Here is a 13689-nt window from a genome sequence, read left to right on the forward strand (position 1 = left end):
TGGGAAGTTATTACATTATCAGGTTTTATTACATTTTCAATGGACTCAAGTGCAGATTTTTATTACATTATCGGGGTTATTACATCATCTGGAATTTATTACATTATCAGGTTCTACATGCCCTCTCTTTGTTTGCTATGAATGATTCGCCGTTTCTTTCTCTCTCTCTCTTTTTACACATGCACACATTTATTTAGAAAAAAGTTCAGAGTTTTGAATCCAAGTGTCTTAACGGTGCCGTTCTCTTGGCGTCCTGCTGATGCAGCTTTCATGCTGCAGTTGATCCAAATTTCCAATATGTTTCCCTCCTTTATTGCACAGCTGACAGCATGTCCGAGAGGAAAATCCTGCACTAATAATGCATGACGGTTGCACATTGGGAACGGCAGCTCAGTGTATTTCGGTTGTCACACTTCTCTCGACACGCTGGAAATAAGGAACGTTTAGTCATGAGAATCTTTCCTGCCTTCAAGAATTCTTTTGTGCCTTTCAATTTTTCTACTTTCTCTGATAACAATATTTTCATAAGGAGCCAAAAGAGAAAAAAACTCAACAACAACAAGCTTGTTCGGTCTAATTTTGAGACTAATTGTCACGTCACTGAAGCATTTAAAGTCCCCCTCCTCAAAAGGGTTTTTCTTACACTCCAGGCCAAAAGTTTGGAAGCAAGATCAAATTTGTACAAAAAAAGATCATAGTTTCATTGCTATACTTTGCAACAAAATAAACATGATTATTATATAAAGAGTCACTTATTAGAACACATTTTTACTATAATTATCAGACTTTGTGTATCCTTCTTTCCTTAATGTATAAATCTGAACTCTCGTTTCTTTTGTCAGAAATTTGAACACAGTTGAGATTTATTGGGATTTTTGTATCCAAACTCTCAAAAGCCAAAGAGCTAAAGTGAATAATGCGAACTGTGATTTGTTTTTTACTTTTGCACTGAAGTTGTGAATCTTCTCAACTTTAAAACTTTTAACATTTATTCAGTAATGGTCTGCTAACATCAATATATACCTAAAGTTAAATTGAGGGAAATGGTTTAATTCAATAAAGGTAAAGTCTGATCCTGCAGTAAACACATCCAGAAATACAAAGAATACATAATGTTTTTTAAAAAAGACATTGTGAACAGAAAATTTAAGTTGCTTCCAAACTTTTGGCCTGTAGTGTATATTCATATTCATGTCCCCTAAAATGCCTGACCTTCACTATACTGACTTGTATCTGTGCAAAGTTTGTCATTAGAGGGATATTTTCACATTCCTCTGCTGTAGGGAGAGATGTATGTTTTATAACCACTAAGGCAGGGTCAGCCACTGCCCGCTACAAGCTAAAAGATGCTAACTACATTAGCCTTCAGATACGCCTGCTAGTCGCCCGTTTTGGTGCACAACAGACTCCTCATCTGAGTCTGGAGGCTCAAACATCTACGTCCAACTCTCGGATGTTTCCTATAATGGAGAAAAAAAACACCAGACAGCATCACTGCAGACTGAGAGCCGGGGGCGTAAAACTGCTCATTCGCTCGTCAACCTGCTGCAAGACCAAATCCAGAATTTCTCAGTGACATAAAGAGAGTAAATGTGCTTCCAGTTCCTTCTCAGAGTATTTTTTTTACGTATTAAAACCTGTCCGGGGGGGACTTTAGCTTCTACTGCTACTAGCCTGTCATCTCTGCTAAAGTCTTCAGAAACAACGTCCCCAGGCCTCCTGAGTGTTGGAAAACATTGAAATAAAAGGGCAGATGGACAGTCTGAGAAGTGTTGCCCGGGAATATTACCAAGAGAAAACTTCTACCACTACTTTTTCTCTGCCTCAAATCAGAAGTGTAATCTTTTGAAAGTCTAGCTCAGGGATGGGCAACTTAAATGCTGCAGGGGGCCACAATGTTTCATGGACACTACCACAGGGCCACATATAGGAGCGTGCACTTCACCAGATATGATGAAACTGCAATTTTAAATATGTTTACAGTGCAGTAACTTAACATATGTCATGCTCAAATGCATGTATAACAGTATAAATAGGAATACAAAAGGTTTGAAGCAAATAAAAAATAACCACTTACTGTGATTTCTTTTTTTTATCAGTGCAAGAACAGCAGACCAACATTAATTGGTAAAATAAAAGTAGTTTTGTGCATTTTTACACTGCACTATTAAGATTTCATGCTCAAATGCATGTAGTTGTACTGAGGGCCACTTCAAGTGAGGGTGCTGGCCGTATACGGCCCCCGGGCCTCCAGTTGCCCATCCCTGGTTAGGTGATTAAAAAAAAAAAGTCAGGCAAAGGTCAATCAGGAACAAGAAATCTGATTGAAAGGCAAGAGAACACTGTCCACGTTTTAGTCGCTGAACATCCACTCGCTTTTCCTCTCTTTCCTGAATTCTGTTGCATTCTCTTCATGCTGTTATTGATCGATAGCCGACCAAAGCGCTTATGACCAAGTACTAGTCTGTTTAGTACAGATCTCAGTTGGGAAGCACAGCTTAGGGTAGGTTTGGTTTGTTTTTATTTGGTGCCAAAAGCAAAGATCAACGAGTAAGATAGTGTCATTGAGGCCTTTTAGTTCCAGCTGAGCCTCTTTCTACAACTTCTCAATGGAGACTTTTTTTTCTTTTCAAGGACTGAAACACAGCCACAAACTACGTGATACCAAGTGCAACTATAAGTGTTGAAAGCAACACTTTTAGATCAGTAGTTGGGGCTTTTTTTTCTCTTTGTTGCCTTAATATAAACATTGGTTTTGTACAACGGGACAGAAAGTTAGTTTGACTCTTTGTGCCTGCCGTCAATGTGCCTCGTCTCTTTTTCTGATGTTAAGTTTCTGCACTAAATAATATACATGAGTTCCCAGCACGCCTCAGGTCAATGTTTAGTAAAAATCCTGACCAAATAGTGGAAACCTTTAACTACAGACATGTTCTGTCTTTACTTCCTGGATGATGTCGATCTGATGAGGACAGATTGGTGCAAAATGGACATGCAAAGTTGTGCAGAGATGACCTGCCTACCCTTTTAGAATAAACAATCAGATTGCTGAAATAATCCCAAATTGAGGCTTTATGTATGTTTTTATAATGAAATATGTTCAATGAGAGATTGTTTTTATGTTTATGTAATCATTGTGCTAAGACACTAATAAACACATTTCTTTTTATAAACTCTTTCCATCCTGTTTTCATAAAATAAAGTACAAATATTTGTTGTTTATTGTACTGAAAGATGTGAGATTATGTAACGCTGCTGGTTTCACACCGTGTTTACAGATCAGAGCCGAGGTGATTAATGACACCTCATGAATGAAACTTAGTCACATGGCTTTTTTTTTTGCCTTTGAGGCTAAAAGATAAAAGAAACTGGTTTCTAATGAGCACATTGTAAAGGTCAGAGTGTTATAATTCACTGTGTCAAAGTGACACAGCCTCACCCCTATGCATGCCGCCTGTTTTTTCCATGACACCTGTGTTGATGCTATATGAATCAAATGGGTGTGTTTCTGTTTACAGTCATGTGACAGTGTGGCATTGATGCTTGTCAAGTCCCATCATGCATGAACTATAAACTCATGGTAGTAGTTTTTTGTTTTGTACGACAGTACGAATATCAAGCTTCTTATTATGTAGAGCAGGGGTCTCAAACTCAAATTACCTAGAGGCAGTATCAAAATGACTAAAAAAAAACACAAAATTACAAAAACAAAGACACAAAATGACTGAAAAAACACTAAATTACTTAAGAGACACAAAATTAAAATAAAAAAAGACACAGAATGACCAAAAAAAGACAAGTATTTAAAAAAGACACTAAATTACTAAAAAAAAAGACACAAAATGACCAAAAAAAGACACTTTGTTTTTTTAAAAAGATACAAAATTATTAAAAAAGACACAATTATTTTAAAAAAAGACACAAAATGACCCCAAAAAGACACAAAATGACAGAAAAAAACTAAATTACTTAAAGAAGAAACAAAATGACCAAAAAGAAAAGACACAAGGCACAAAATTACTAAAAAAAAAGACACAAAATTACCAAAAAAAGACAGAATTACCAAAAAAAAAGGAAATAAAGGGACCTTCCACACACAACACGGTAAAACTCATATAAAACTCACATTAAACTTTCATATCAAGGTGGGGGCCACAAAATATCGTCACAAGGGCCGCAATTGGCCCGCGGGCCGCGAGTTTGAGACCCTGTTCTTCGGCATTGATAACACGACTCAGAATCTGATATCGACTGTACCAAAACTTGAAGAAGTTCTCTTGTAATTCCCCTAAACAGAAGGTGAATACAAAGGAAATGAAGATAGTTTCTCTATCAGGCGTACTAGGAAGTCTTATCAGGTGCTAAGTGTGAAACGTGATATGTGTATCGCTTTAGTCTCACGATATTCTGGCTGTTGTCATGGTAGCTCACCAACATGATGCCATCAGTTTGAGACCCCTGATGTAGAGCATACATGCATCGACTCTTTAATATCTCTGTCTTAAACTACACTACAGGCCAAAAGTTTGGAAGCAACTTAACTTTACTGTTCACAATGAGTTTCTTAAAAACCAGGTTGGATCCTTTGGGTTTTTGGATGTGTTAACTGCATGATCAGTCTTTACCTTTATTGAATTGAACCATTGAGTCACAGCTTTAGTGCAAAAGTAAAAAAAACAAATCACAGTTTGCATTATTCACTTTAGCTCTTCGGCTTTTGAGAGAAAAATCCCCATAAATCTCAACTGTGTTCATATCTCTGACAGACTAAAATTGAAGCAGCTGAGTAAAGAAACAAGAGTTCAGATTTATACATTAAGGAAAGAAGGAAACACAGAGTCTAAGAAATACAAACCCAAAGACCTGATAATTCTAGTTTAAATGTGTTCTAATAAGTGACTCTTTATATAATAATAACGTTTATTTTGTTGCAAAGTAAAGCAATGAAACTGACCTTTTTTTGTACACATTTGATCTTGCTTCCAAACTTTTGGCCTTTATTGTATATGTAAAATTCCTGCAGTTATGAGTAATGTTTGAGCAAGGTAGTGGGGAAAAATGCATGATTTTTCAACAATAATATTTGCTTTAAGGTGTTATTTAAAAAGGTTTAATTTGATGTGTGATCTTTGTTGTTAAGATATTATTTTCAGCTATTTAAGAAAAACGTCGTAGGTCATTAAAAGCTCTTGAAGGAGGTTTTTTGTTATATAACTCAAGTTAAATGTATGCTTTGTTCGATAGCAAAGCATTTAACTATGCAGCCCTTATTTTACCATTTATGATAAACAATATAAAGATATAGATAAAAGATTACAGGAAAGACTGTAAAGAACCAGCCATGTGTTGGTTTTAAACAGCTTTAAAAGGGAAAACAAACCTTTTTATATGCATTGGGATTTGATTTCTTCCTATAGAAAAGATTAGTTAAAGGTAAAAACTCTTCCTAATGAAGGGCGCCACCTGCTGATCATAACCACGAGGAGTATTTAAATTTGGCTGAGTTAACAGTGGTGATGAGAAGAAGAGCCTGAGGAAAGGAAAGTGAACGAACATGTTCTCGTTTTCAGATCCACCTACTGGTTGGTTAGCATGAGGTCATGTGTGGTTTTCTCTAAAATGGAAACCTAACATTAATTCAACATTAGAAACAGGCCAAAGCCTTAAATTTCCAAATCCAGCAATTTAGTGTACTCTTCAGAAACCTGATAGTTTAATAAATCCAAGTAAATCATAGACTTATGAGGCTGCAAGAGAGTAACACAGGCTACAATCTTTGTAAAAAAAAATAAAATGATATAATGTGTATGAACATGTTGTGTAAGCCTAGAAATGCTGATATGAAAGATCATTTTTAAAGTGGTCGATGGGTCAGTTTTGGGCCCGTTATTAAAAATGAATAAGGAGGAATAAAGTGCACGTTTCGAATGCAAATTATCTTTTGTATTATTTGTTTAATTAAATGTAGGTCTCTTAAAGCCAGTGGGCTGATGGAACTTGATTCAAGACTAGTTTGATTTAATTATTCTTAAAAAATAATCTGCATTTGACAAAAGAAGAATCATGACAGCCTTTTGCAAAATAATTATTTTATTTTTTTATTTTTTTTATAATTGTATATGGTAATAAATCGACAGAATATAAGTGCAAAGCGAATAAAGGCCAGGTTTTCAGTGTTTTTTGTTATTACTTATTAAGTAGTTAAAAGAAAATAAACGTGTTGCTCATGATAATGGTCATAATGACTAAAAATCAAAACAATTTAAATGTTTAGATTGAAAACGAAAAAAGTAGAAGAAATTATATAAATAACATCTATTGTACCTTATAGCTCAAAATAACTTAATATATATTATTTATTTATTTATTTATTATTTATCTATTTATTTTTTGGTTTATTCCTTGTCTGCGTGCTGTGCTATTTCCTATATTTCCTGTGCTATATCCCCTTTTCTGTGGTTTGTCATGTGAGTGCTTTATGTGGGAAATTAAAAAAATAAAAAATAAAATTATATATATATATATACATAAAACTTAATATGAAAAAACATTTGTTGATTAAATCTCTCACTGTGTCACACAAGAATTTGTGCAATTTGTAGTTACAGCCCCGCAAATGGTGAACAAACATTGTGTGTTGCTTTACCTCACAGCTACTGTTGCTGTCAGTATCGTATCACTTCACTAATTTACCTTTTTCTCGCACTAATTGCAGTATAAGACGAGTATCAATCCAAAATGTTGGTGCCAGTCATAGCATCGGAATGGTTCTAGTGAAACTGATTGGTAAGGGAATAATGCCTCCAGCACAGAACATACACAGCCCTTCTGGGAGAAGAGACACGCCCACCTTAATAAAGACTGGACCCACTCTCTTCCAATCCAGACAAAAGGAGAGGACGACAGATCCGCGGCGGCGCGCACTGACTCGAGCATCTAAGCACCTTGGAGACGCCACCGGTTAGATCCGACGCGCAAGAACGCACCGGCACACCGACTCACACGCCCTCCGCGTCCACCTGAAGCCTCCGCGCCGGTTAATTGTCCCATTTGAGGGCGAAGCAAAGGGAGTCTGAGCCCCGGTTCAATCGCAGCCAGAACACCGTGTTCCCATGATGTCATACCTGTGGATTCTGCTGTTAGGAAGCCTGCTGGCTGCAAGCGCCAAGGCACAAGGTAATGATTTATTTTCCAATTAAATCAGCCAAGCCTTCAGCTGTATGCAGCTGTTTTTGATGATTGCACGCAAATCAGCCACCCATCTATCTATCTATCTATCTATCTATCTATCTATCTATCTATCTATCTATCTATCTATCTATCTATCTATCTATCTATCTATCTATCTATCTATCTGTATATCTGTATATCTGTGTATTTATGTTTTTCTGTCTGTTTTCTGCCTCTGTTTGGCTCATCTTTATCTCCCTGTCTGTTTTGCCCTCTTCCATATCTCCGGCTCTCACCTATCTCTCTCTCCTTTTGCTTTTTTCTCTCCTCTTCCTCTGCCAGTCTGCCTTATTACTCATCAATACGTGTCTGTGTCTCAGAGCGAGTGCAATTGCCAGCCTCTTGCCAGCCTGTCTGCCTCCCTGTCGGCATGTCAATGCAATTCACCTCTAGCTGAAACCTGCTTGTTTAAATCACTTCTGGCTGGCTGGCTGAATGAATAAAAGCAGCTCTGCCCTCTTCTTCCACGCTGTGATTGTTCACGGCTCTGCAGACATTATCAATGCAATAGGTGTGTCATGTAATGTGTCCATGATATCTTTTTGGACATGAGTTTGTGGCCCAACAGGGGTGTGGTGGGCCCATTGTCCTTACATAAGTATTTCCCCCCTTTTTTCTCTCGTTCTCCCCTCTTTCCACCTCTTTTTTATAGGTCTGTTTAATCCCTGTTGCTTTCAAAGGCACCCATCTTCATTCTCCTTCTCTATATCTTCATTCTTTATTATGTGCTCTCTCTCTCTCTCTCCTTCGTCCTCTTCCTCCTTCCTCAGCTGGCCCATGGGCCCCTGCCCTTCCCCGCGGCGCATGCAATGATTTCAGATTTTTTTTTCAAAGAGCAATAAAACTCAGAGGGAGAGAAAGGAGGCATTGAGAAAAAGGCAGACACTGGGAAAGATGGAGGGAAAGTAGGGGTAGATGTTGGAAGAAGATAAAAGGGAAATGCTGTAGCCGATTAAAAGGGGAAAACACAGAGATATGCATGGAAGGAAAGAGTGAGCGAGATAGTCGCAGCAACAGTCAGCCTCATCGTCATTATGCAAACAAAAAAAATTCAGTTGAACAGTTGGTGCGCTTGGACGTGATCAGGGGTAATCTCACTCTACCGGTTCACTTTTTATTAACAGACAAGCCACCAGAGAGGAACCACCCTTACACACACACACACACACACACACACACACACGCACACAATCACTTTTCCCACACGCACGTTTCACTTGTTCTTTCTAGCTGAACTGTGACCTCAATGTAAACCAAATAGATGCTGAAGTACTAATACCAAATAAATCAACATGGGTGTGTTTGCTCACTTGCATGCGATTAGTTTAATAGTCACACAGTAAAAGATGGATTGTTCGGTCAGTTGCATGCGTGCACGTCATGCACGGTGTGTGTTAAACTATAGAAGTAAAGGATAGGGAGGGACTGTAATGAGATCCAGCTCCAGCTGTAGACAACACCCAACAACACACCAGTTTCAGGGCCTTCCTCTCCCCCCAAAGGCCCTCAGCATCTGTGTGTGTGTGTGTGTGTGTGTGTGTGTGTGTGTGTGTGTGTGTGTGTGTGTGTGTGTGTGAGGGTGTGGGGTGTGACTTTAATGTACAGAACATGTGGGAGGATAAGAGGGCTCCATTAATGTGAGTGGGTGTATGAGTCAGAACATGTGTGTGTCTTAGAGGCAGATGAAAGCAATAAGAGCGTTGTGGTGTGTGTACCAGGTGTGTGTGTGTGTGTGTGTGTATGCAGTGTGTGCAGACTTGTCGGTGTTTACACCTTCAACTACCAACACATAAATCACTCATTTAGCGGATAAGTGAAAGACACACACACACACACACACACACACACACACACACACACACACATACACACACACACACACACACACACTCACACACACTCTCTGCTCCCATGGGGGTAGTTTCAAGGTGTGCATGATTGGAGTAAACAGAGCACTTTCTGTCCTACAAACACACAATAGAACCGTACAGTACTCGACAGAACAATACACTTTGGAGGTGCTGTTGTGTCACCTGACACACATGCACACACAGCTTTTGGTGTACCGTTACAGGGCAAGGCTTGATTATTGGGCTATGTGCACGCACGCAATATTACTCATTCAGCCACACACAGGTGATCTCACACCGGCAGTCTCACGCAATCTAACGGCAGGAAACCAAAAAGGCCAGAAAATTAAGTTCCTCTTTCTTTGGCAGGGGTGTCAAAGTCAAATTACCTGGCGGCCACTGGAGGCAGTATCAAAATGACCAAGAAAGACAGAAAATTACTAAAAAAGTTACAGAATGAACAAAAAAGACACAAAATGACCAAAAAATACACAAAATTATTTAAAAAAAGACACAAAATGTCCCCAAAAAGACACAAAATGACCAGAAAATACACAGAATTACCAAAAAAGACACAAATTATATTAAAAAAGACACAAAATGGCCAAAAAAAGACACAAAATGTCCCCAAAAAGACACAAAATTACCAAAAAAAGACACAGAATTACCAAAACAGACACAGAATTACCAAAAAAAGACACAAAATTATTAAAAAGACACTAAATTATTAAAAAGACACTAAATTATTTAAAAAAAAGACACAAAATCATTAAAAAAAGACACAAAATTACCAAAAACACAACTTATTATCTTGTTATCTTGTAATTCCCCCAAACTAAAGGTGAATACGAAGGAAATGAAGATAACTTCTCTATCAGGCGTATAGGAAGTCTTATCAGGTGCTTAGAAGTGTGTGAAACGTGATATGTGGTGCTTCAGTCTCACGCTGTACTGGCGGTTGTCATGGTAGCTCACCAACATGATGTAACTTGCTGAAAGTGCTCGTATTTTATATTAATCGGAATCGGTGTCAAATTTTATTCTGGATCCTGTTTTAACCTGTTGACATCAAAAGCTGATTCCCATATTAGTCGATGATACCAAGGGATAATAAAAATCTTTCTAACTGGAACTTGAAGAAAGGGGGAATTGAAAGTGCACTATGAGGGTTTTTTTCAATGTTTCGGCAAAAAAAAAACTACATTTAAGCACAAAGAAAGGAAACAGGCAGCCTGCTCCTGGCCAAAAGTAACAAAATCCACCTACCAGCACCTTCAGAATAAACATTTTATCTTGTTTAATTCATACAAAAGAAACAATTTGCACTCTTCCGGTTCTGTTATGACCAGTAATTGTCAGTTAGGTAGACTGATGACAGGAAGTTACTGTACCTGCCTCGCCCAGAAATGAAATACTCTGGCACATAACCTGTAAAATGTGATATGAAATGTTAATTAGTGAGCTTCAGGATTAAACAGTTGACTCAGCCAAGCTTCCTGTTTCCTTCTGTTTCCCTGCTGAGATAAGACACCAGCTGCTGCCTTTAGCTTTAAATTTATCTTGTTCAACTGTCATTGGAGCACAGATCAAAAAGGGGCGGGACTTATGATTGCTCAATTGTTCTCTCTATCAGATAGCTTCAATAAATATGATGAAATCTATCTATCTATCTATCTATATATATATATATATATATATATATGTATATATATATACTTGCACTAATGTACAGTTAGATCTGCATTTATTTTTTATTTTTTAAATAATCTATACCTATCTATACTGCATTTTTTATACAATTCATTCCTGTATACATTGCAATATGATTCACTTAATTACTGCTACAATAAAGTTGAATCTAATCTAATCTAATCTTTATTTTTTATATAATCTATACCTATATAAACTGCATTTTTTATACAATTCATTCCTGTATATATTGCACTATGATTCGCTTCTGGTTAGATGCTATCTGCATTTTGTTGCTTTGTACTTGTGACATGTGCAATGACAATAAAGTTTAATTTTATCTAATCTGATCTAATCTAAAAACATATCTACACGCATGAAAACTAATGCAACAGCTCAGCCATACATTTGACCTTTAGAAGTTTTGATTGACAGCCATAGTGATCTAAGTTTAACTCTCTTTATATATATATAGTAGAATATGTGGCTGACCAGCTGTAGCTGATTGTGTATTTATTGTATACTGTAGGTGTACCTAATAAAGTGGAGTGTAGTAATCGATGTATCGAGCCACTTGACTAGTTCTCTAAAAGAACACAATGTAACTGACAGAAGGATGTTTTCCCACATGTGTAAACTGGTTTGACTTAAGAGTCCTCCTCTGGGGACCTTTTTGCATTTTTTTTTATTTTTTTTTAAACTCTGCACATGCTGTACAGTTTCATACAATAGCGTGCAGCCATGTCAGAGACACACAGATGACTCACCAGCCTCCAGGGAAAGCAGCGGCAGAGAAACAAAGAGAGTTAAGAGAGTTTGGGAGAGAGAGAAAAAGATAGATAGAGGATCGGGGGGGAGAGACAGTCTGAACAGACGAAAAGAAAGAAAGAAGGGAAGGAAGGAAAGAGGGAGAAAGGTTTTGGATGTGCAACAATTTGTTCCACTACTGCACTAACACAAAACAGGACAGCACTTACTTACTTAAAATGTGAGAGCTTGACTTTATGTGCGTGTGAACATGTGCTTGTTTGTATGTTTGGACTAAAAGGGGAGGAGAAGGTGCTTTTATGAGATTGTATGCACGCACATGTCTGTGTGTGTGTGCATATGTGTGTGTTTCAGTGGGTGTGTGTGTGCAGGGGGGGATGTATGGGAGCGTGATTGTAGTAGAGGTAGTTAGAGGAGGAAGTGGCAAACTGATAGATGGGAACAGAATGTTCTATAGAGTGGCAGAGGAAGAGAGATAGGGTTTGTATGGGGGGCAGTGTCGCTCACACACGTTACATGTTACATGAGAGCCACATACCTCACACACACACGTGCATGGAGGCACAATGCCATGAAAAAATGTGCCCACTCATTTCCACATTCACTGTGTGACAACAGATAGAAATCCTCATCGATAAAAACTAATAAAATGTAAGAAAGTTTAGCATGTTTGTAGTTTTATCAGTGTTTAATCATAAGCCTAGAGCTGCAAGGGTTAATCAAATAATGAATCAGTTGCCAACTGATTTGATGCTAAATTAATCAGTTTGAGTGCACTGCAAAAAAAAGAAGAAGGGGTGTCTAAAAACAAGATAAAAACACTAAATCTGAGGGGAATTATCTTGCTGCATGGACAGATAATTTCACTTGACAAGATTTCTTAAATTAAGATTGTTAAATGTAGAAAAAGTATGTTGTACGCTTAAAATCTGAAATGACTAAAATTAAAGCTGCAAGCACAATGAACTGGCCCGAGCAGAGTGACCTGACAATTATTTGAATTCTTACCAAGATAAATTAAAAAAACTTAGAAGTGTTAGATGATTTATCTTGTTTAAGAGATTTCTTATTTTACACACAAGACACAAATTGACCAAAAAAGGCACAAAATGATCATAAAAGACACAAAATTACTAAAAATATATGTAAAAATGACCACTTAAAAGACACAAATTGACAAAAAATGACACAAATTGACCAAAAAAGACACAAAATGACCAAAAAAGACACAAAATGAACAAAAGAGACACAAACTGACCAAAAATAGATGTAAAAATGACCACTAAAAAGACAGAATGATCAATTTAACTTTTAAAACAAGATAAATTAAAGCTGCCAGCAGTGATGAACTGGCCCGAGCAGAGTGACCTGATGATTATTTGTTTCTTACCAAGATAAAAAAAAACCGTATGATTATATATAATTTAGAAGTGTAAGATAATGTATCTTGTTTTAAAAGTTAATTTCTTATTTTAAGCGTTCAGCATGTTTACTTCTAGATTTAATCATATTAATTTAATAAATCTTGTCAAGTGATATTATCTGTCCATGCAGCAAGATCATTTCCCTCAGATTTAGTGTTTTTATCTTGTTTTTAGACACACCTTTTTTGCAGTGTGCTTTTTAATAAAGAGCTCAAAATGATCTGACTCAAGCTTCTTAAATGTTAAATCTTTGTGTTGTGGAAAAACAAGACCTTTGAGAATGTCGTCTTAGGCTTTGGGCTGACATTTTTCACCATTTCCTGTTATTTTATCAACCAGATGACTCATAGATTAATTAAGGAAGTAATCAACAGATTAATCAACGCTGGAAATGTTCATTAGCCCATCTGTACGCTGGCAAGACACACCAACTGGCATCCAAACTAAAAAACAACCAAAAAAGACACAATATTTAAAAAAAGACACAAAATGACTGAAAAAATACTCAGAATTACCAAAAAAGACACACAATTATTAAAAAAGGCACAAAAATACAGAAAAAGAAACAGAATTATTATAAAAGACACAACATTATTAAAAGAGACACAATTATTTAAAATACACAAAATTATTTAAATAAGACACAAAATTATTTAAAAAAAGACACAAAATCATTTAAATAAAAGACACAAAATCATTGAAAAAAGACGCAAAATTACAAAAAAAAG

General features: G+C 36.8%; 1 protein-coding gene across 1 annotated transcript in view; it reads left to right on the plus strand.

Moving 5' to 3' along the window:
- The first annotated feature begins 6715 nt into the window (after positions 1–6715).
- The window catches only part of si:ch211-39i22.1 (fibrous sheath CABYR-binding protein), a 33290-nt gene continuing 26316 nt past the window's right edge, over positions 6716–13689 (plus strand). The window contains exon 1 of the mRNA XM_059342556.1: positions 6716–7176. Within this exon, the coding sequence (XP_059198539.1) occupies positions 7113–7176 (64 nt within the window). The 5' untranslated portion in view covers positions 6716–7112. The remainder of the gene's footprint in view (positions 7177–13689) is intronic.

This window comes from Centropristis striata, chromosome 10 (genome assembly GCF_030273125.1).
Source record: "Centropristis striata isolate RG_2023a ecotype Rhode Island chromosome 10, C.striata_1.0, whole genome shotgun sequence".
Lineage (NCBI taxonomy): Eukaryota > Metazoa > Chordata > Actinopteri > Perciformes > Serranidae > Centropristis > Centropristis striata.